Below are 25,068 nucleotides of genomic sequence, written 5' to 3'. Positions count from 1 at the left end.
GTTGTTGTTGTCTTCAGTCCTGAGACTGGTTTGATGCAGCTCTCCATGCTACTCTATCCTGTGCAAGCTTCTTCATCTCCCAGTACTTACTGCAACCTACATCCTTCTGAATCTGCTTAGTGTATTCATCTCTTGGTCTCCCTCTACGATTTTTACCCTCCACGCTGCCCTCCAATGCTAAATTTGTGATCCCAGAACATGTCCTACCAACCGGTCCCTTCTTCTTGTTAAGTTGTGCCACAAACTCCTCTTCTCCCCAATTCTATTCAATACCTCCTCATTAGTTATGTGATCTACCCATCTAATCTTCAACATCCTTCTGTAGCACCACATTTCGAAAACTTCTATTCTCTTCTTGTCCAAACTATTTATTGTCCATATTTCACTTCCATACATCGCTACACTCCATACAAATACTTTCGGAAATGACTTCCTCACACTTAAATCAATAATCGATGTTAACAAATTTCTCTTCTTCAAAAACACTTTCCTTGCCATTGCCAGTCTACATTTTATATCCTCTCTACTTCGACCATCATCAGTTATTTTGCTCCCCAAATAGCAAAACTCCTTTACTACTTTAAGTGCCTCATTTCCTAATCTAATTCCCTCAGCATCACCCAACTTAATTCGACTACATTCCATTATCCTCGTTTTGCTTTTGTTGATGTTCATCTTATATCCTCCTTTCAAGACACTGTCCATTCCGTTCAACTGCTCTTCCAAGTCCTTTGGTGTCTCTGACAGAATTACAATGTCATCAGCGAACCTCTATGTTTTTATTTCTTCTCCATGGACTTCAATACCTACTCCGAATTTTTCTTTTGTTTCCTTTACTGCTTGCTCAATATACAGATCGAATAACATCAGGGACAGGCTACAACCCTGTCTCACTCCCTTCCCAACCACTGCTTTCCCTCGACTCGTATAACTGCCATCTGGTTTCTGAACAAATTGTAAATAGCCTTTCGCTCCCTGTATTTTACCCCTGCCACCTTTAGAATTTGAAAGAGAGTATTCCAGTCAACATTCTCAAAAGCTTTCTCCAAGTCTACAAATGCTAGAAATGTAGGTTTGCCTTTCCTTAATCTATTTTCTAAGATAAGTCGTAGGGTCAGTATTGCCTCATGTGTTCCAACATTTCTGTGGAATCCAAACTGATCTTCGCCGAGGTCGGCTTCTACCAGTTTTTCCATTCGTCTGTAAAGAATTCGCGTTAGTATTTTGCAACTGTGACTTATTAAACTGATAGTTCGGTAATTTTCACATCTGTCAACACGTGCTTCCTTTGGGATTGGAATTATTATATTCTTCTTGAAGTCCGAGGGTATTTCGCCTGTCTCATACATCTTGCTCACCAGATGGTAGAGTTTTGTCAGGACTGGCTCTCCCAAGGCCGTCAGTAGTTCTAATGGAATGTTGTCTACTCCCGGGCCCTTGTTTCGACTCAGGTCTTTCAGTGCTCTGTCAAACTCTTCACGCAGTATCGCATCTCCCATTTCATCTTCATCTACATCCTCTTCCATTTCCATAATACTGTCCTCAAGTACATCGCCCTTGTATAGACCCTCTATATACTCCTTCCATCTTTCTGCATTCCCTTCTTTGCTTAGAACTGGGTTTCCATCTGAGCTCTTGATATTCATACAAGTGGTTCTCTTCTCTCCAAAGGTCTCTTTAATTTTCCTGTAGGCGGTATTTATCTTACCACTAGTGAGATAAGCCTCTACATCCTTACATTTGTCCTCTAGCCATCCCTGCTTAGCCATTTTGCACTTCCTGTCGATCTCATTTTTGAGACGTTTGTATTCCTTTTTGCCTGCTTCATTTACTGCATTTTTATATTTTCTCCTTTCATCAATTAAATTCAATATTTCTTCTGTTACCCAAGGATTTCTACTAGCCCTCGTCTTTTTACTTACTTGATCCTCTGCTGCCTTCACTACTTCATCCCTCAGAGCTACCCATCCTCCTTCTACTGTATTTCTTTCCCCCATTCCTGTCAATTGTTCCCTTATGCTCTCCCTGAAACTCTGTACAACCTCTGGTTCTTTCAGTTTATCCAGGTCCCATCTCCTTAAATTCCCACCTTTTTGCAGTTTCTTCAGTTTTAATCTACAGTTCATAACCAGTAGATTGTGGTCAGAGTCCACATCTGCCCCTGGAAATGTCTTACAATTTAAAACCTGGTTCCTAAATCTCTGTCTTACCATTATATAATCTATCTGATACCTTCTAGTATCTCCAGGATTCTTCCAGGTATACAACCTTCTTTTATGATTCTTGAACCAAGTGTTAGCTATGATTAAGTTATGCTCTGTGCAAAATTCTACCAAACGGCTTCCTCTTTCATTTCTCTCCCCCAATCCATATTCACCCACTATGTTTCCTTCTCTCCCTTTTCCTAATCTCGAATTCCAGTCACCCATGACTATTAAATTTTTGTCTCCCTTCACTACCTGAATAATTTCTTTTATCTCATCATACGTTTAATCAATTTCTTCATCATCTGCAGAGCTAGTTGGCATATAAACTTGTACTACTGTAGTAGGCATGGGCTTCGCGTCTGTCTTGGCCACAATAATGCGTTCACTATGCTGTTTGTAGTAGCTTACCTGCACTCCTATTTTTTTTATTCATTATTAAACCTACTCCTGCATTACCCTTACTTGATTTTGTATTTATAACCCTGTATTCACCTGACCAAAACAAAAATCTTGTTCCTCTTGCCACCGAACTTCACTAATTCCCACTATATCTTACTTCAACCTATCCATTTCCCTTTTTAAATTTTCTAACCTACCTGCCCGATTAAGGGATCTGACATTCCACGCTCCGATCCGAGGAACGCCAGTTTTCTTTCTCCTGATAACGACGTCCTCTTGAGTAGTCCCCGCCCGGAGATCCGAATGGGGGACTATTTTATCTCCGGAATATTTTACCCTGGAGGACGCCATCATCATTTAACCATACAGTAAAGCTGCATGCCCTCGGGAAAAATTACGGCTGTAGTTTCCCCTAGCTTTCAGCCATTCGCAGTACCAGCACAGCAAGGCCGTTTTGGTTAGTGTTGCAAGGCCAGATCAGTCAATCATCCAGACTGTTGCCCCTGCAACTACTGAAAAGGCTGCTGCCCCTCTTAAGGAACCACACGTTTGTCTGGTCTCTCAACAGATACCCCTCCGTTGTGGTTGCACCTACGGTACGGCAATTTGTATCGCTGAGGCACGCAAGCCTCCCCACCAACGGCAAGGTCCATGGTTCATGGGGGTAGGGTTTAAACAAGTAGCCCTTCATTTTATTGGGTAGGAGATACCTATGACTGGCTTGTGGTAGAAGGTGGTGATGGTGTGTCTGGGTGGGTGTATGAGACAGGTCTTACACCTAAACCGACCACATGGGATGACCCATTCGGTGCAGGGTGTGGAGTAGGATTGCGCTAGGGGTGGACAAGGATATTCTGTGGGTTGGGTGGGTAGTGGAACACTATTTTGGGTGATATGGGTAGGATATCCCTCATCTAGGGGCACAGTGAGAGGTAGCCCAACTCCAGGTGGAGGAAGTGGTAGAGCTTTTCAAGGCCAAGATGATACCGAGTTACCAGAAGTGTGCTGGTCGGTGGTTAATTAACAGGTTTACTAGTGTCAGAGGAGCAGATAGAATTGGAGATTTCTTTGTGAATGAGCTGGATAGGGCATTATGCTGGAATAATTGTAGGTCAGCAGCTTCCTTTAATTGGTACAACAAAAAACCTGCCAATGCTTCAGCTCTCACTTTTTTTTTTATTTATTCAATCACTAGTTTCAGGCCAGGACTCATTTTGAAAGTGGGTTCTGGCCCAAAACTAGTCATCAAGTGAATAGAAAGAGTGAGACTTGCAACTTTGGCTGGTTTTTCATTGTACTGAATAGACATTGTCAGTAAAGGCTTTGGAAAAATTGGCGGTCTATTTTGACAATTCCTGCTTTCCATTGCAGATGTGGCATCCACTGGTGGCAAGGCTCTTAGGGAGAGACTTTTTGATATGCAATGGGTGACTGCTTTCAAAGTGGAGGTACTTTTGATGGTTGGTGTGCTTTGTTTGACATTCTGATGTCAAGGAATGTGGTTTGATGAGGTAAGGAGGACCAGGTGTAGGTGTTCAGGTTATGGAGGGAAGAGCAATTGTTTTCCTTGTCATGAATCCAGATCCTAAAAATGTCACAGTGATCTGAACCAGATAAGAGTTTCTAGATTGTTGACTGGATTGGAAATGGCATTCTATGTGGGCATGACAAGTAACCAGCTGACTGCTCACATGAGTGGCAACTGCCAAACTGTGGCAAACCACAAACTTGACCATCGAGTTGCAAAACGTGGTGTGCACCGCAACACATATGAGTTCAACAGCTGTTCCATTATACAGGCCATTTGGATACTCCCTTTCAGCACAAGTTTCTCTGAACTATCCAGATGGAAATTCTCTCTCCAGCATATCTTGTGTTCTTACAATCTCTGCTTATCTGTTCTCAATGCCTCACCATACCTTCTCCCTTCTCTCCACAACACGCCTGTCTTGTCCTGATCATGCCTGCCTTCTCCCATCAAACTTAACCTCCCCATTCTTTCCCTCTCCCCCCTCACACCCCCACAACCTCTCCCCTTCTCGCTCTATCACCCTCTGTCTGTTTAGTAAGAAGTTTTCCATGAATAGTTGATCAAGAACTTCTGTAGACAACACACATTCACTATATTACATTCTTCAATTTTGGTGAACTGCAGAGGCTTTGCTCCTCTGCCGTGCCTATGCTGTATGCATTGTGCACTGACTTGCAGAGACCCTGTTGCATGTCTGCTCTGTCACTGCTGCATGCAGTATTCGGCAGGCCTAAACAAGTCATCTCTTTTTTTTATCTGCCTCTTCACAAGCCCTTTAATCTTTACTACATCATCCAGTTCTTGTCCCTGGAGATTGTGTTTCATTAGGCCAAACATGTAGAAGTTAAGAGTACAAATCAAACCTGTGTTGTGGTTGAGGTATAAGGAACAAAGCTGATTTGCTGAGCAACTGATGTTGACAAAATGACGCGAGACCACTTATTGTATGGCAAATGTGGATTTCTTTCAGATTCTTGTGTGGTATTTCAAGCATCTCAACAGTCCTAGTGCACTGCACATAGATGATGGTAGGACAGCATTGACACTGTAACTTTATGCCAATCACCAATCCTTATTAAGGTGTGGAGGAGATGGCACCATGCCATATGGCAACATTATGTTACCTGTATTTGTTGACAATAATTGCTTCTAGTATATTAGATCAAACTTCCACCTGCATCCCTCTCACATCTGGTGCCAAAAGCCAGGGTAGCCACTGTGCACACACTTTCAGAAATCTTAAGCATTTCATTATCTTAAGCTCATCATTGTTACCACAGTTTAGAGTTGTGAAGTTAGTGCACCAATTGTGATATATACGATATTGCAGTGCCTGTGTCATTCAGAAGTGAGATGCAATGTTCTTTCAGACATGTATGCATGTGTGAAGGTATAGGTGCTGCAGCAACTATAACCAATGTGAAATACATTAAATGTATTTGTAGGTGCAAAAATGGACAACCATCAGCTATATAATGGAATAACAACAACGAAAATTTGTGCTGAACCAGAACTCAAACGTTGATTTGCCACTTATTGCAAGTGGTCACCATACCATTAGGCGTTGTAACTATGAACAACACAGGCACAGCAGTATCATATTTATCTGCCAACAGTGGGCAAGCGACTTTCAATTAAAATGTCTGTTCTGTACGGGCATATACATAATGAATGTATGAGTGCAGGTTGTGGGCACATGGTTGACTACATATGAAGGTTTGGGTCTGGCCATCAGTCATGCTCGGATAGCCCAATGGCGAGGCAATAGCTTATGATAGCGAGAAATCTGGGTTCTAGTCTTGGTCCTGTACAGATTTTCAATGTTTTCATTACATTACACAGCTGATGGTTGTCCTTATTTGCAGCTGTGAATACATTTCATGTAACTGTGATATGTCCATTTGTGTGAATCATCTCTCTGATAATTCATGTCTGCCACAGCACTGTCTGTCTCTAATGCTAGAAGTCTCTTATATAAATTCCTTCAGCTATATATTCACATTTCTCTTGTCGTCGGTGTTATCTCCATAAATGTTTTGTTGGTGTCTTGTATGTGTTCTTCACCAAAAACTTAATCACACTTCTGCTTAGAATCCATTATTTTCTTCCAGTGAGAAAGTATGAAATACATATATGGGGGAAGAACCACTTTTAAGTAAATGTGCAATTTCAACCATCTGTGCAGTTAATAAAGAGGTTATGGATCTTATGAACCTTGTAGCTACTGCTTTCAGGCATCTTGATATTAACACTTCATAGTGTAGAAATTACCTCTCCTACTTTGACACCTCAATTTTTAGGAAAATGTACATGAAGACTGCTTTAGAGACATGCTCAAGAACTTTTGGAAGTAATTTTTGTTCATAGAGTAATTCATTGCAGCTGTAGTCTCTTTCTCAGTACACCATTGACCACTGGGTGCACTGATGGTTTAGAAATTTAGAGGAATTTCAGTGCTACCTTAAGGCATCAGTGTACATTATTGTAAGGTATCAGTGACAATATGAACACACTATAGCAAATTATCCGTCGAAATGATCGGAAAATATTGCGTAGTTGTGTGCTGCTTGAGGCGTTATTTTTGTATTATTTCCTACTTTTTGTTTTCTCTTTTTCCCTTTCAGGTACATAGTATATAGAAATCGTAATCTTGTAACTTTATTTCCTTCTTATTTTTAGGCGTTGAACTCATTTACTTGAATTTTAAATTATTTACATTAGATAAAGCAATTAGCTGATACTTAAAAGTATTCACCACTACACTGAACTTAAAGTATACAAGTCAGCAGTTAAGATATTAGAAAATTTAATGACATCTGCTACCTCATCATGTTCTGCCTAAACTAATAGGGTTTCAAAATACAAGCCGTGTAATCTGTTACTTTCCATTATAAAATGCTTCTCCTACTTTATATAGTGGCATATAAAAGATTGATTCTTTGATTTCTTTTTCTCACAATTTTGAGCCAGTGATTTTCTTCAATTGAAGTAAATTTTATGACAGTTATTTTACCATAGTATGCTAAAAATTTCGTTCACAATATTATGTTGTGCACAGGATAATGGCTGAAATGTGTTGTTCTTATTTCAGGCTGAGGGGCCGCATCCAGTGTGATAAAGAAGTTTGCAGCAGGTTTCTTGTATCTGTTATTGTTCAGATGTTCCTGGAAAGACGTGAACAACTTTTGCTCAGATTTCAGAATGAGTTTCAACAGTTGACACTAGCTGATGAAAAGACTGACTTGCTTGATAATTTTTTGCAAGCCCTGTTCATTGAAATGGAACAAGACCCAATGTGGCAAGGTAATTTCAAAATTATATATTTCTATTTGATATAATTTTTGCTTGCATTGCAGAAAGTATCTGTATTTTTTTATTTTTTGACATTGTTGCTATACAACAACATTGTAAGTGCTTCCAAGGAAAATGTAAGGAAATAATTTCCTCAACATAATCTATAGTACAAATAAATATGCTCCAAGGTAATCTTGGCAAAATTCCCTGTTTGTTTAATGCGTATGGCTTGCAGTCTTGTATTTTTGAAATACCTTATTTGTGCAGCTCCATTAGAGTCGTGTGGAGTTTTGGTAACTACCATACTGTTCCTTTGTTTGTAATGAGTGATATAACCAAAAAAGCTCATAAAGAGCTATATTTGGACTGTAGTGGGACTTGAGAAGAATTCCCCTGCAATAATTAACAATTTTGTCCACAGTCAACAGCTGCAGTACTCGACAACAATACTCTTCGGATATCCCACTTCTACAGCAGTATGAATCACACTTCATGTAAAAGATAAAATTTCAGATTTTCTAATAAAATATACCCTTTTGCCTCAGCCTGTTCTATCATCAGTTCTATAGTCTTGCTCATGGTAGTGAAGAGAGAATACATAGAAACCAAACTAGGTACATGTGTCACTTACTGTCTGGAAAGAATTACTAAGGGGTCAAGGGAATACCTATCTATCAAAGGGGTGGAGGTGAAAAAGCAGTGTGCAGCCCATGATGCACGAATCCCCATACTTCATTCATCTAGTATTTGAGAATGAGAGCACTTAGTGACTTGCAACAAACATTACATGTCATTTCAAACCTTTATCAAACTTGTTCTCACTGATAACGTACACAGAATGATGAAAGGAAAAAAAGTTTAGTGCTTACTACATTTTCACTGTTAATCCAGTAAAACTGCCACATGAAGCATGCCATTTTAATTTATTACTTCAATCCGACCAGGTGTTGGATAGAGGGGAAACAAAGATGATGATACTACTGGCTGTATTCACAGCACATTTTGCAGACAATATTTACAGATACTACTGATTTACCAACAGAAGTATATCATTGTATGACACACAGTTCAGGAGATAGCACTTCAAATACTGAGATGCGTGAAAAACTGTGGTATTGTGCATGATGTATTAATTTATTACTTCTTTACTACTAACTCCATTCACAAGACGCTTTGCAGAGAGTATCCACTTATATCCTGCTGAATGTACCTACAAAAATACATCATTGTACGACACATATTTCAGGAGATATGATGTCATAAACATTAAGAAGCATGAAAAACTGCTGCATCATTTATGACATACTAATTTACTATGTCTGGACTACTCACTCTTTGCACAACACATTTTGCAAGCTGTAGATACATATGCTTGCAAAACTGTATCATTGTATGACACACAGTTCAGGAGATACGATGTTGTAATTTTTGAGCTGTGTGAAAATGAAGCTGCAAGGCAACATTCGCTAGAGGTACGGGTGAAGCATCTGTACAAATGCATGTGAAAATTTGAAATACATGTGAAATATAACTGACAAGTGTACGTGGGCCATGCCATGGGTGAAAAGCTTATCCTAAGTCCCTGGAATGATTTATTACAATCTCAAAAGAAATGCTATGTGGATAAGGACCTCCAGCCTGTTATAGGTGTGGGGTTAATAATATGGAGAGGAAGTGCGAGGAGAATATGGACAGTCAGACAGAAGGGGACAGGGGTGAGGAGCAGATGAACTGAGAGGAGGACAGTAAGAGATGGACAGATAGTGCGGGGTCGAGGAGGTGGCTAGATTGCGGGCAGAAGCAGGAGATAGACAGAGAGGGCAGAGGAGGAGATGGACTAATAAAAGAATGGAATAAACACATACATGGGCAATGCAAGGTACTCAGCTAGTGTATATGAGGCTGTTCTCTGGTGTGAGCATTTCCATAATTTAAATTTTGCACCTACCTTGTAACGCAGTTCATTATGTTTTGCTTGCTTTGTCAAGAAATGTGGAGCTTGACTCTACTTGTGGCTATGTTATTAAAATTATTTTTCTATCCTGAAGCAGTTTGGAAACAAATGGAACGGTGGTTAGTGACAAACAATTGCCATAGCTATTTAACTGGGACCACATTTTTATTTTCATGGTATGGCAATAGGTGTAGGATCATGTAAGGTAACAACCGTAACTGAAGGTAGAAGAACATGTAACTTACTAATCTCCAAGGTGGTGGTTATATTTTTTGGGTTATTCACAAGGGTAGTTCAGAAAGTAAGTTCCATTGGTAGTAAAACAGGAACTGAATACAGATAGGAGAAAGGACTTTATTTCACAAAAATCTGTAACGCTTACACTACTCTTCAGCATAGCCTGTATAATTTTACAGGCATTTCTCATAGTGTGGTTTATGTTTATGTATTCCTTCATCATAGAATGTTGCCTGTTGCCCTAAGAAGTTTAGGCACCCAGTGTGCACAAAGTTTATGAAAACCCAGTTTTTCAGTAACAATCTTATAAATTACTGTTCACGAAATTTGTGGAAGTTGACGAGCAATTGCATTAGTCGTAAACCTATGGGTTTTCTTAATCGTTTCTTTGACTGCACTAACCAGTTCATCAGAAACTACAAATGGATGTCCCCGTCATTCTTCATCATGCACTTGATCACGCCCTTCCTTGCACTTACCTTCTCACCATTGAAGCACTCATTGCATTTTCTCCGTAAACCTCACAGATTTGTCTATTAATGTCATTTTGGTTTAACATTCTTAGCATTCAGAAAACAAATCACAGATCTCAGTTCACACGCGGCGAGATTTTCGGTCAACAATGGCATTATAAACAATCACTATGAATGATTCGTGACACAGAGCAAGCTCGAAATGGCGTCATTTCATTCTGCTTGAACCAGAGGTACTACTGCACATGAGGGGAACTGCCATCATAGCAGTGCCATGGAGAAAAATCAAAACAGAACTTACTTTCAGAACTACCCTCATATGTCGTTACCGTTGTTTTATAGATATTTCAGGATGTCCTCCAAGCTCCAAGAGTCTAATGAGCACACTCAGGATAGCTAACCAGCTAATCTGTTTCATTTATGAGCGCATACCCTTATACACAGTTACTACATTAACATTTTATATGGGCTATTACGGTGACTTTAATTCCTTTTTCAGAAAAAAAGTGTACTTATTTGAAAAAGTATGTCTTTTTCAATTTATAAATGTACACAGTCATCTCCTGTCTACTACTGTGACAGAAATGTGTTGCTTCAGCCTTACACATTTATAAATATTATGAATCTTTCACGCCCGCATCTCGTGGTCGTGCGGTAGCGTTCTCGCTTCCCACGCCCGGGTTCCCGGGTTCGATTCCCGGCGGGGTCAGGGATTTTCTCTGCCTCGTGATGGCTGGGTGTTGTGTGCTGTCCTTAGGTTAGTTAGGTTTAATTAGTTCTAAGTTCTAGGCGACTGATGACCTCAGCAGTTGAGTCGCATAGTGCTCAGAGCCATGAATCTTTCACAATCTTGTGTAAGGAATTAAATTATATGTCCACCTCATATGTTATTGCCATACATTGACCTTACAAACTCCACCCCCTCCCTCACACACACACACACACACACACACACACACACACACACACAGAATGCCCCCTATTAACAGTGCAAGCTAACACAAGACTGTATTCCAAAGGTAAGTCCAGTCCAAAAGGTACCAAGTTCCACCTATAACAAAACGAGTGCACAATAGTAGCACCAAAGCCAAACTGGTAGCACACTCACCACACACTCCACTGATCACATCACCACTGACTCAGAATGACCCTGGGCTGGCTTATATACCATATTCTGGTGTGGTCCCCCCAGAAGGCAGTGATGACCAGTGCCCTCTGGGTAGTGGTGCTGCAGTAGTCGAAAATAATGTTGCCCCAGCTATTCAGTATCCATAGTGTCATCGGGTGGCACCATGACAGAGACAAAGAAAATGGATAGAAAATTTAAAGTAGAAATTAATTCTTCTAGCTTGTGGGACTATATGTTCCTTCTTTGGGGAGTAAAAACAAATAAATTGATTGGAGAAAAGTGGAAAGAAGGGGTGGGGAGATAGGTCACTCATAACACAGACAAAGACATACAGACAGGAAACCTCTCTAAGGGCCCATTGAGGTGAGTGGGGCTGCGAGATGGGGGGATTCCAGCAGTTCCATCAGACGACACATGATGGCGCTGGGACTAGAAACTACACAGGTAGCAGACACCACCACCACCACCACCACTTCCCCTCAAACGCCAGCACAGAGTAAAGTGATGCCCAAAAACAGTCCTGGCCTTTTTACAAATCGACATCAGCAAAGACAGATGTTGTGGCACTGAAACTTGCAGCACCAACAAGCCAGTAGACACTACTGCTGGTTAGGCTGTTGCCACAAAGTATTTTCTGAAAGTGTTTTATACTCAGAAACAAAGCAGAAGTATTCTTTAACATTACAATTTGGCCCTTACGTCTCAGATATGGATCTTCTTCGTTACATGTTCTTTAATGTAGAGAAGAATGCATTTTGTGGGTGTACAGCTCTGTAAGAAAGAATACTATTAATTCATGGCGGCACTGTAAGCAAATCAAAGTAAGCAAATCATGCTCTTAATGTACCAGTGTATTACTGTTGGTATTATGTTGGTATTCCATTAAATATTAATCATGTTTTCTTCAGTGTAGTACGTTGGAATTGTTTCACTGATGATCGAAAAGATTTCATGCTGTCTCTGTCGGACCAATGTAAAAAGAAGTTGTTAGTCAATCTACAAGCCTCAGAAAACAAATTAGTTAAATGCCCTGACCTCTAACTCTATCAATACTAATGAATAACACATTGAGCATAATTAACAAACTGAACATTATAGTTGTTCTGTCAATCAGCATGAGCTGAATAAAGCAGCAACTACTTGCATAGTGATATTCAGGCAGCTTATTGAAACTTATGTAACTGGTCGATGTTTTTTTAACATTAACTTTGTATCAGAAGTCCTCTCAAATATGGATATAGTACATATCATTAATTGGAACACATGTTACTGTGTGGAATGCTTGTTAGCAGCTGCAGCTGTATGCAAAATTGTGCAATAGAATTTCACTGACTCTTTTTAGTAAAATTTTTTATAGAGGGCCAGTTCTTAGCACAAAGTCTACTTACAAATATTCACTCCTCGTGGCTTAGAGCATGCCCTCTGTAATTGTTGACCAACCAGCTACTACAGTCAAAACAGTGTACAGCAGTACAATAAGGGAAAGCCCAAAATTTTTGCTCCTTTCAGTTATTTATTTTCCAGCACAGGCTGCTTTCAACACTCTGTCATGTCATCATACAGTGAAGGACTCGTCTCATCTGACACCTGTCGTGAGATGCTACCTGCACATTTGCGAATAGCTCTCTACACTCTGCTGTCTCCCTTCCATGCTGCTCTCTCACATCAGAGAGACCTTCACAAAAGTGCCTCTGCTGTAGTTTACCAGAACTAAGCAAGTGACCTGTCTGATATCTGCTGTCTGGAACAGTGATTTTGGAGGGTTTCCTCAATATGTATGTTATTCTGTGTCCTTACCATAAGTTATAGGGACCTACATACTGGGTGTTGGTATGGTGTCAAATTTGAAGGCATTGTTTCACTGATAGTATTAGAACAGTGATTGGACATTGGTAAGCTCTGTGCTATCTTCAGTTCAGTCAGTGAGTTAGTACCACATTCCATATCGTATTCACAATAAATTCTTCTACTTTTAATGTGTTAGTTAAACAAAAGATTTTTAGAAACAATTTATAGCCACACACAGCATCCAAAAAACAGCTGACAATGTTTAGTATGTTGTGCGGAAAGTCACACTAACCAGTTTTCAAGAAGGAACCCATATCCAGAAATACACGGTTTTGGCACTGAAGAGCATCGAAGTCTGAGATGGGTGTGTGTGTTCCACATTACATCAATATACCAAATGTGAGTAGCATGTTGCTCTGTTGACATAACAAATGGGCTTCGAACTGCATACATCCTAAGTCAATGCAGAGCCTACATAACGTGATGCAGAGCCTTAGACACATGAGCCAGTATGTGTGGTTGTCTTTGAAGTATTTCAGTTGCTCCATGGGCTTGAGCAGTAGGTCATCTGCTGAGGCTACAGGTGTACCATACACCATATTCTCCATACTACCCCACAGAAAATAGTAGAGAGATACCAAATCAGATGACCGTGTTGGCCATGGAACTGGTCCACCCTTACCAATCCATCAGTTGGGATATGCAACATTGAGGTGATTCAGCACATCAATACCAAAGTGTGCTGGAGCTCCCATCATGTTGCAGCAACAAGTCAGTGCAAACATTTAGTGGCACTACAACGAGTGGGGTAGGCAAAATGTGTGTGATAAATGTGACATAGATCAGTCGTCTTCGTCTGTTTGGCAATAGATATTGCCCAGTGATATGGTCAACAATTGTCCTGGCCCAAATGTTAATACTGACTCTTTGTTGGTGATTTTGAATCACCTGCACACACAGATTTTCATCCACCCAAACATGCATGTTGCTCAAGTTTAATATGCCTTCTCTAGTAAACGTCGATTCCTCTGTGAATCGTGGCTGGAGTGTGCATTACCATAAATACCACTGCACAAACTGTAATTGTCACGAGTGGCCTCTTCCCAGAATGCCTGAACTTCCTGCAGATGGTATGGATGGAGCTGGTGTTCATGGACAACATGCCACACAGCACTTTTACCCATGTGTGTGCCTGTGCCACCTGCCAAGTGCTAGTGGCTGGGTCCTCTTCTAACAATGTCAGCACATACTCTCCAACCTTAGTGATAGAGCCAAGCGTGGATGACCCATCATGTTTCAGCACCTACTATAGGACAAACATTAGAGTGGGTATAGTATTTGCAAGTACCAAGCACAAAGTGCTACTTCTTTACTGTACAATGTACACAATTCTGGCAGAAAATAGCTACGTGCAACTCTCTGGTTTCACTGACTCGTCTATCAATGACTGCGAATGTGGAATGATGTGGGGTATGTCTGTTTGTAAAATGTTCCACATACAATCTTGCAGCAGCTCTCCCATTTCAGTCCACTTTGCTGTATGCAAGCATCATGTTGCTCATTTCCGCAGCTGTGTACTGGTACATGTCACATTGCTGACAACAATGTTACTGCAGTAACAGACCACACAAGGTCCGCAGTAGGTTGCACACAAGGGCTGCGTGGGAGAGTGTAGCGCATGTGCAGGAGTGTTATTACGCTCAGGTTGTCCATCTGCAGTACACAGGTGATTGAAGGGTTGCATACCTTCCTTATTCAGGTGCCAAAATAAATTGAAACAAACTGTGAAAACAATTCATTGTCAGACTGTGACTCTTTCCATCACCCAAGTGGTGCATTTTTGGATGTGGGTTCCTTCACAAAAGGTGATCAGTTTGCCTTCCCGCACAACACACTAAGCATTGTCTGTGTTTTTTTGGAGAGTTGTTAGGGGGGTGGGGATCCGACACCCTGTATAAATGACTGTTCAAATCCCTCTTCAGCCATTCAGATATAGGTTTTCCTTGGTTTGCTTAAAGGCTATGTCAGGATGGTACCTTTGAAAAGGCAATTTCCTTACCTATCCTTCCCCAATCTGAGCTTGTGCTCTGCCTCTAATGACCTCATTGTAGCCAGGACATTAAACCCTAATACACTATGTGATCAGAAGTACCCGGACACCCCAAAAACATATGTTTTTCATATTAGGTGCATTGTGCAGCCACCTACTGCCAGATACTCCATATCAGCGACCTCAGTAATCATTAGACATCGTGAGAGAGCAGAATGGGGTGCTCCGCGGAAAACAGACTTCGAACGTGGTCAGGTGATTGGGTGTCACTTGTGTAATATGCCTGTACGCGAGATTTCCACACTCTTAAACATGTCTAGGTCCACTGTTTCTGATGTGATAGTGAAGTGGAAACATGAAGGGGCACGTACAGCACAAAAGTGTACAGGCTGACCTCGTATGTCGACTGACAGAGACTGCCGACAGTTGAAGATGGTCATAATGTGTAATAGGCCGACATCTATCCAGACCATCACACAGTAATTCCAAACTGCATCAGGATCCACTGCAGGTACTATGACAGTTACGCAGGAGCTGAGAAAACTTGGATTAATTGGTTGAGCGCTGCTCATAAGCCACACATCATGCCGGTAAATGCCAAACAATTCCTTGCTTGGTGTAAGGTGCGTAAACATTGGATGATTGAACTGTGGAAAAATGTTGTGCAGAGTGATGAATCATGGTACACAATGTGGCGATCCGATGGCAGGGGTGGGTATGGTGAATGCCCGGTGAACATCATCTGCCAGCATGTGTAGTGCCAACAGTAAAATTCGGAGGCAGTGGTGTTATGTTGTGGTCTTGTTTTTCATGGAGGGGGCTTGCACCCCATGTTGTTTTGCATGCACGATCACAGCACAGGCCTACATGGATGTTTTAAGCCCCTTCTTATTTCCCATTGTTGAAGAGCAATTCGGGGATGGTGATTGCGTCTTTCAACACAATCAAACACCTGTTGATAATACATGGCCTGTGGCGGAGTGGTTACACGACAGTAACATCCGTGTAATGAACTGGCCTGCACAGAATCCTGACCTGAATCCTATAGAACACCTTTGGGATGTTTTGGAACGCCGACTTCATGCCAGCCCTCACCGACTGACATCGATATCTCTCCTCAGTGCAGCACTCTGTGAACAATGGGCTGTCATTCCCTAAGAAACCTTCCAGCACCTTACTGAACATATGCCTGCGAGAGTGGAAGCTGTCATCAAGGTTAAGGGTGGGCCAACACCATACTGAAGTCCAGCATTACCGATGGACGTTACCACGACGTTGTAAGTAATTTTCAGTCGGGTGTCCGGATACTTTTGATCACATAGTGTAGTTGTCAAGAAGAAACAACCTTGATCTACATTTGAAAACACTTCTGTCATCTGTTAGGAATTTTATTTCCATGGACATATTGTCTAATAGTTTTATAATTGTATATTTAATTCATTTCCATGCAAAAGCTAGATTTTCCCCTCCTTCTGTTGTATTTATGAATATCTCTTATTACGGTCAAACTGCAATGGATTGTTAACAACAGATTTTATCAATGAATAAAGGTACTGTGGGGTTATGTTTAATATTCTAAATTGTGTAAACATGTGCCTGTAAGGTTTACATATGTGAACCCGACACAGTTCTAAATAATTTCATTTGTGCAATGAATACCTTACTCCCCAGGATGTAATGCTTTACTACATCTGAATGAAAACATATTAAATTATTGATTTCTAGGTCCCCGAAGTTGGCAATTATTTTTAGCGAAAAAATAGCTGTACTCAACTTTTTAGCAAATCCACAGTTTCATCTAATTTTGAGTTTCGTCAGTATGCACACATAAGAACTTGGATCATTATTTCTGTTTATTATGTGTTGTTGGTACCCAACAGTTATAGTTGGTGAGGTATTTTTGACAGAACAAAACTGAATTAGCTGTGTTTTTTCAAAGTTTAAGGATGGTCCATTCGTGCAAAACCAACTAATAACTTTAACAAAACTTTTATTATATCCCTTGTAGATGAATCTTTACTTAAGTCACCTGTAATTCTTGTGTCATCTGGAAAAGTGACTAATATTTTCTCCTGACTCAAATAAAGTGGAGAGATAAAAATAACAAAGTGAGTTCCCAATTTTGATGAAAAAAAAAAACATTGTACAAGTCAATACAGCCATGCATGTCCACAACATGCTTTTCTCGGTGCTTAAGAAGCCAGTTGCCAAGTCAAATTTATGATGCAGATCAACAGCGTAAGCACAAATACATGCTCCTGCAAGTGTAATTGCGAAGTAGCCATTACATCTACTGTGGTAAGAAATGGAACAATCACACGAAGTACTAAGGGAACTAAAAAGACAACTTCATTACAACAAAGAGTGCCACAAGATAAAACAGGCAGCATACTAAAATGCCCTTCACCACCAACATCGCCACTTAAAGACAAAAATCACATGAGTGAAACTGATGAATATGGAGAGGACCCATCCATGGAGGTAATGGAGTATGAAGTCTGTCAGAGGAAACTAACAAGTCTCTCCTCTGAACCCGTGACTGACATATATCTGCAATCGCAGAAATAAGGGAAAAAAGGCAGATTTAGAAAGACCTCCCCAATAAAATGACTCCCGTCCTTTGCATGTGTCTCGGGGAGAGTCATTTTAGAGTGTCTGTTGCCGTTGTATTAAAAGGAAGGATGACCCCATTGTGGAGAGGGCTAAAGGGGGTGTTGGTCATATTAATTACTGATGTGAATATTACTCTTGCCTCTCCTACAACTTGCAAACAGTTACTGCGATAGTTTCATGTTAGCTTATAGTATGAAACTATGCTCCCTATACCTATCCTCTAACAATGGTATAGTTCCAGAGGCTCTCGGGAATCTTATTACAAAGCTTCCTGTGTGTTCCTCCTTTGTGCAGACTTAAATGCGAGTAACATGCTATGGGCTTCTACAACCACCTGTCCCTGGTGTCAAGTTATTGAGAACCTCATTTCTGACTTGATATCTGTAAACAAGTCATACATATTCAGTAATTGTGGTGACTTATAATGTTTTGTATTATATATATAGTAATAATACATGCTCAGGGGCATGCATCCTGCGTGACATGTGTGGTCACCACAGGTCCACAAGCTGGGTCTGGCATTGCTTCCACTTACTTGTGCCAGGCTCCTCACTTTCATCTGTCCTATCTGACCTCTCTTGGTCAACTCTTGTTCTTTTCTGACCCCAACGGTATTATGTATGGAGACATAGGGTGTCTTTCATTTTCATGCCCTTTAATGGCCCTTGTCTGTATTTGGCCGATTTCTTCAATTCTCAAAGTGTTGGACCCCTTCTACTTTTTCCGTCTTCACAATTTCGTGTTGTCATCTTTCCTCCTTCATTATCAGCTATCTGAATAACATTCAGAATTGTAATTCGAGGATTTATCCTCACACCCAAGATGACACCTTAGACTGTCAACCATGAACAGTCTTTTGAAGGATAATTCCACCGACTGCAACCATACGTTGCAGGAAAGATAGCATTCGGATTCGGTGGGCTGTCATTCAGAAGATAACGATGGATTGGAGCCTCTAGCAACTCAGCAGTCGGTATAAACCGAAAAACATCAAAGGACTAAACCTAAACAAATCTCATTATTCTTGAGACACCATGTTAACTCAATGTGCCAATTAGGAAAATTAAAAATCATTACTAATATCATAAAGAAACAAAATTGTAATCATGACTCCTCATGAAATCAGAAACAGTGATCAATGGACTCGGAGGGATACCAACTTTATAAAAGAATCCCTGGAAAAAGAGTCATGAAAAACTGTGCACTATTTGGCAATGGATTTCTTATAGATCTCAAAATTATCGACTCTATCATAGACTCAAATCTCTGTCCCCCAGACTTGCAACTCTAACTTTGAAATCTGCAAATAAGACATACACGATTATCAATGCACATGCTCCCACCAGTCAGAATAATAATACTCTGAAGGACAAAGAAGAAACACAGAAATTTTGGGATCTCTTGGATCAAGTCTTGATGTACATTCCTCCATCAAACATAAAAATTCTCCTTGGCAGCTTCAATGCTCAACTGGAGCAAGAAAGAAGATACAGAGATATCATTGGAAAATGACCAGCACATAAAAGAACCAACAAAAATGATCAAAGGTTAATTGAAACTTGTAGTAACCATATCTTGGTCTCTCAATCAACATGTTTTGAAAGGAAACTTCACAAATTAAAAACCTGGAAACACCCTGATATCTGAAAAGGCGAGTGGCAACTGGACCATATATGCATGGATAAATTTCACCATTGTGAACTCTACAACATCAAAGTCTTAAGGACTCAGAGTCAGACCACTATGTTGTGAAGATCAAAATAAAATTAACACCAATGGTAAAGAAAAGATCTCAGAAAAAATCTAGAAGAAAATTCGACCCAACCATCTTAACAAAAAATGAGGAATACACTAGGAAATCAGGTGAAGGATCTGTACGCTAGAAGAATTAATCACCAAATTAAAATTCAAAGCAGAAGAGTTGGCTCCAATAAATCCCAGGAAGAAACATGAGTGATGGAATGAAGAATGTGACCAGGCATTAGAAAGAAGACACCAACCTTGGATAATGCATCAAACCCCAAAGTCTGGAGAATCACATCTAGAACTAATTAAGCAAAGAAAGTCAACCCATAAAATCATCAGGCAGACAAAGTGCAAACATCTTAAAAAATAACCTAGAAAAGATAGAAGTGAACTTCCAGAAGAAACAGTGAAGAGATTATTACAAAACCTTTGGGAGATATCTTAAAAAGTATGAGTCCCCAACATTGATGCTGAGATATGTCAGGATAGTTGGCACATAGTAATCAAGAAAATGCAGAGATCCTTGCAAAGACCTTCAACAAAATTTTAAATTGTGATGACCCACTGGAAACATTTCAAGTAGACACTGAAGCACCTATCTTAATCACCCCAGACCTAATAGATCCTCCAACTATCAATGAGGTAGAGGTCGCAATTCAGGAACTAAAAAATTACAAGGCATGTGGTGAAGACCATGTATTTGCAGAAATCTGGAAGACTGCTAGAAAACCTGTGGTCATAAATCTCCACCAACATCTAATTGAAATGTGGATCACAGAGAAAACTCCAGAGCACTGGAACTCGGGAATAATCCATCCATTATTTAAAACAGGAGATAGAACCAACCCAGATAATTAGAGGAATAACCCTTCTCGACTGCACATACAAAATTTTCTCCCACATAATTTACAATAGGATCAAAAACATTCTGGAACCACTGCTTGGAGAATATTAAGGAGGATTTCGACCATACAGAATCTTTCACAATAAAACCAGGACTCAGACAGGGTGATAGATTGTCCCCTTTGCTTTCCAATGTGGCCCTCGATTACATCATGACAATCTGGCAAAAAGAAAATCCATGTAAAATCAAAATTGGAGGAAAACCAGCAATAAGAGCAAAACTGCCTTGGGTTTGTTGACGATTTAGCTCTCTTAGCCCTTGTCATGAAAGAAGTTCATGCTCAGATCCCAAGTCCCCAGAAAATTGCTTCAAAAATAGGATTACAAATATCCTCTGAGAAAACGGAAATCATGTCTATGACACCTCTTTGCATAGATAAAATCTCCATAAATGCACAAGTAGTTAACATAGTTCTACAATTCAAATATCTTGGAGAAATTATTTTGCACAACTTGGGTGAGAAAGTAACATGGATAAATAGAACCAACAAAATGAAAAAAAAAACAGTTTCCGACCTGGTCAACATATAATAAGAAATGCCTGTCAATAGACACTAAGATCCAACATTACAAAACTGTAACTCTCCCAGAAGCAATTTATGCAAGTGAAACCCTGTTCAAAATTAAAAATGAGAGAAGAACCAGTCAACTCCTCAAGACTGAACAAAGAATTAGCAGAACATGCATCAATAAAAAATACCAGGTTGATGGAGTCTGGAGAATCCTCCCTAATGAAACTGTCTATTGCTGTTACCAACACAATGAAGAAGAAAAGAATCTCATATTTCTTTCATGTCTTACGGCTACCTGACAACAGAATTTTAAACAACTAGTGAGGAAAAGTCTCGGAAAGAAGACAGGAGGACAGTGGGTCAAAGAAATTCAGCAAGATCTTGAAGGAGTTTGACTTAGGATTACTGATGCAGAGAACAAAAACAAAATTAACACTCTTCTTATGTATCGTAAATTTTCAGCAGAAATGACACACAGAAGACTGGTAGAGATTTCGACAAGTTACGCTCCAGAAGCAAGTAGTTCGATCTTCAAAGAGAAAGTAAACATGGAACGACTCAAGTGGTCCAATGTGGCCAGTCAAGTTAATAAATAAAAAATAACTTTTGTTAACAAAACCATTGTTAATAGTATTATGGAAGTGACACAGAATTTTTATAAGAATTCCTTTTATTTTGTGTGGTTTTTAAAAAATTAACTTGTGTTTCAAGTGAATAACATCCAGCTTATATTAATTGATGTGCTACTGCTAGCGTTGGAATAACTTGAGGTTTGCCGACTAACTACAACTTTACCTACTTCTAAACCTATTGTTCCTACACTGCTCTACATTCCCCACATTGGTATGTGCGTGCATCAGCAGTCCTCGAGTCCATGTGTACCTGTGTGGGTGGCCATAGCATTCTTTCTTTTTTGAATATTTCCTATATATTTTAAGGTTTCGCGTAATTAAATTTATATGTGACTTGACTTATTTCCTGTTGGATCATTGGGCAGCAGTAAAGACCTTCCATCTGATTCTGTTGGCAGGCCAAACCTTTCACTTCACTGCATGTTTTACCAGCGTTCAGAGCTGCTTCTTCCACCGTTCTTTTCCATGTCTTTTTTGGGGGGCCGTGTCTACGTGTTCCTTGTGGGTTCCAGTCCAGTGCTGCCTTTTCAACAGCTAATTGTTGTCTGCGTATTGTGTGACCAATTCACCTCCATTTTATTTCCTTTATTTGTTGACGGATTGGTCGCTGGTTTGTCATCCCCCACAATTGGTCATTTGATATAACATCTGGTCACTTAACATTTATAATTTTCCAAAGACACCAGTTTATGAAGACTTGCAGCTGGTTTACAATCATGTTTGTTACCTGCCATGTTTCCCAACTTTACAGGAGGACTGACTTTACGTTGCTACTAAACAAGCGCAGCTTGGTTTGTCTCGAGATGTTCTTATTACGCCAGATAGGGTACAGTTGTACAAGGGCTCCATTTGCCTTCTGTATCAGACTCCTTACATCCTCCTTGGCCCCTCCATCTTTACAGATGGTACTTCCTAGATATACAAAGGAGTCTACTTGTTCCAATTCCTTTCCATACACTGTTAGCTTCGCTTGTTTTTCAGATCGCATTCTTATTTCCTTAGTTTTCTGAACATTTATTTTAAGTCCTGCAATTTCTGTTTCCTCTTTCAGTCTTTCCAACTTTCCTTACATGTCTCGCAATCTTTGCGAGAGCAGACAGATATCGTCAGCAAAGTCCAGGTCTCCAAGCCTGTCTTGCATTCCTCACTGAATACCTTTTCTGCTACCGTCAACATGTCTTTTCATTACTGTGTCCAGTACCAACAAGAACAAGGTATGTGACAGAATACGTGCCTGCCTCACCCCAGCATTTGTTTGGATAGATTCAGTAAATTTTCCATTGTATAGCACCCTACATTCATATCAATCATACATGGCTTTAATAATAATTATTACATTTGATGGTATTCCATATTCTTCCAAGGTATGCCACATAACTCTCCTATTAAGAGAGTCAGTCAAATGCCTTTTCAAAATCAATAAATGTATGGTAGTGTGTGTTCTGCCATTCTGCACTGTGCTAAAGTATTATACGCAATGTGTTGATGAGATCGACACAGCTTTTACGCCCTCTAAACCCAGCTTGCTCTTTTCTCAGTTGTGCCTCGACTTTTCTGACCATATCTTCTCAAACAATGAATGCAGTAGATTTATGGTGGTGTCAGTGTCTGCTTGTAGCACCTCAGGTGCAATATTATCCATTCCTGGAGCCTTCCTGTTCTTTATCTGCTTGAGAGCTGTTTTAATGTCAGTCTTAGTTGGTGTGTTTACATTGATTCTGTCACTGGCAACTGGAAAATTCCATTGCCTCTCCCTCTCTTCAGGTTGCTCTCTGTTTAAAACTTCAGATAAATGTTCTCTCCATCTTCTAAGTTAGTCTTCTTCTGTCGTCAACAGTCGACCCTCCTTGCTTTTCACAGGTATGTTCTTGTTGAAACCTTTTTTGGACAACATTCTAGTGATGCGGTACAGTTCTTTTGCATCACCCCTTGCTGCGGCTGTCTCTGCTTTCAGAGCTTGCTCATCCATCCACTTTCTCTTATCATTATCTTTTAGAGTCAGTAGCTGCATACTCAGCTTGCATTCAAGTTTTCTGCTGTCTTGTTTTACTCGTATTTAATTTTGCCTTAATCTCCTTCCTACAGCTGATCAAATTCCATGTACACTCGGACTCCAATCTTTCTTCAAATGGTTTTTAAAGCCAAGGAACTGTTTGCTCACATTGCAATAGATGTCCTTAATCTGAGTCCATGTATCATCAACACTATTTTCATCATTTTCCTGTGCTTCTTGAAGTGCCTTTTAGCGGTTCCTTAACTCAATACAGAAACCTTCTTGTTTTGATTTTATTCTAAGTTTTCCCACATCATATTTTTTGTTCTGTTGTTCGGACTTTCTATTTGTAGCCATGATTCTTAGTCTAAAATTTGCAGCAGTAAGGTGGTGATAACTGCCAACATCAGCCCCACGTTTATTTCTCACATTCATCAGCGACCTTCTAAATTTTTTTCTTAGTGCCATATGATCAATTTAGTTTTCTGTTCTGTGAGCAGGGGGTACCCATCTAACCTTATGGGCAATTCTTGTGTGGGAATAATGTACATCCAATCACCAAATCATAACTGGCACAGAAATTTGTAAACATATCCTCATTTTCATTCATTTCTCCAAAACCATGGACTCCCTTTACATGCCCTAGGCCTTCATTGTTCTTTCCAACTTTTGCATTTAGGTCTCCCATAATAATCAAGATGTCTCTCTTACTGGTACTTTTAATGGTGTCACTTAAGGAGAGGTAAAACTCTTTTCTTCTATTTAGTATCTGAGGTTTCTGTAGGAGCATAGCATTGGATGACTGTGATATTTCGAATGTTTGTCTTAAAACATGTTGTCAGTAGTCTTTCTGAAACCAGTTTCCCTTCCATAAGGCTCTTTTTCACTCGTTTGGTTAACAAAAGTCCAACTCCATTTCTGTGTTCTGCATCCTCTCCAGCGGGTCCAGTGTATAAAGAGGCGTATCCATCTTGTGTTTGGATTTCTCCAAAATCTAGCCATCTCACCTCACCAAGTCCGAGAACGTCCAACCTGTAACTCATCATCTCCTTTGTAACCTGTTTCAGTCTCCTGGCTTTTCTCAATGTTCTAATATTCCAGAAACCTATTTTCGTTGTCCTTTTTCATGCCAAAGGTCATCATTTTTGAGTCCGCCCGGCTGTTCTTTTCTGGTGTTTCTTTAATGATTTGTTTTTGGGAGTGCCAGTGATTGGCCCACAGCTCCCTAGTCTGGTGGTGGGCTGCCACTTCAGAGCCTCCAAACTTGTCTGATTTTCTTTTAAGGGTTTATTCCCCTAGGGTGCTGGCTTCCCTGTGCCTAAGACCCCCCTACCCTTTATTATGATTTGAGATGGTGGGAAAAGGACAGGGTAAGGACATGCTTGGGATAGGTGAACGGGACCAGTGGGCCATTGTGGGACACACTTTGTCTGGCTCCTCCCCTCAGCCAATCCGGCATGGATGACCCTGCTGGTAGCTAAGCTATCGCTGGCATAGCCCTCAGGATCCAGAGCACTCAAACCTCCTTGCCTGCACGGACAGTGCTACTGTAAGGCAGGGTGTCCCCTGAGGAGGAAATTTATATGTACCTGTAATTATCTATAATG

At 40.2% G+C, this 25,068-nt stretch overlaps 1 protein-coding gene across 2 annotated transcripts in view; it reads left to right on the top strand.

Annotated features, from left to right (window-relative positions):
* LOC126470564 (GTPase-activating protein and VPS9 domain-containing protein 1) overlaps nucleotides 1-25,068 on the top strand; it is a 366,100-nt gene that overhangs the window by 294,808 nt on the left and 46,224 nt on the right. For both annotated transcript variants that reach the window (XM_050098503.1, XM_050098502.1), the window contains exon 25: nucleotides 7,229-7,440. In XM_050098503.1, coding sequence (XP_049954460.1) covers nucleotides 7,229-7,440 — 212 coding nt within the window. The remainder of the gene's footprint in view (nucleotides 1-7,228; nucleotides 7,441-25,068) is intronic.

Source organism: Schistocerca serialis, chromosome 3, assembly GCF_023864345.2.
Source record: "Schistocerca serialis cubense isolate TAMUIC-IGC-003099 chromosome 3, iqSchSeri2.2, whole genome shotgun sequence".
In the NCBI taxonomy this organism is placed as follows: Eukaryota; Metazoa; Arthropoda; class Insecta; order Orthoptera; family Acrididae; genus Schistocerca; species Schistocerca serialis.
The sequence above is the reverse complement of the archived record's forward strand: the minus strand, read 5'-3'. Positions and strand labels throughout refer to the sequence as shown.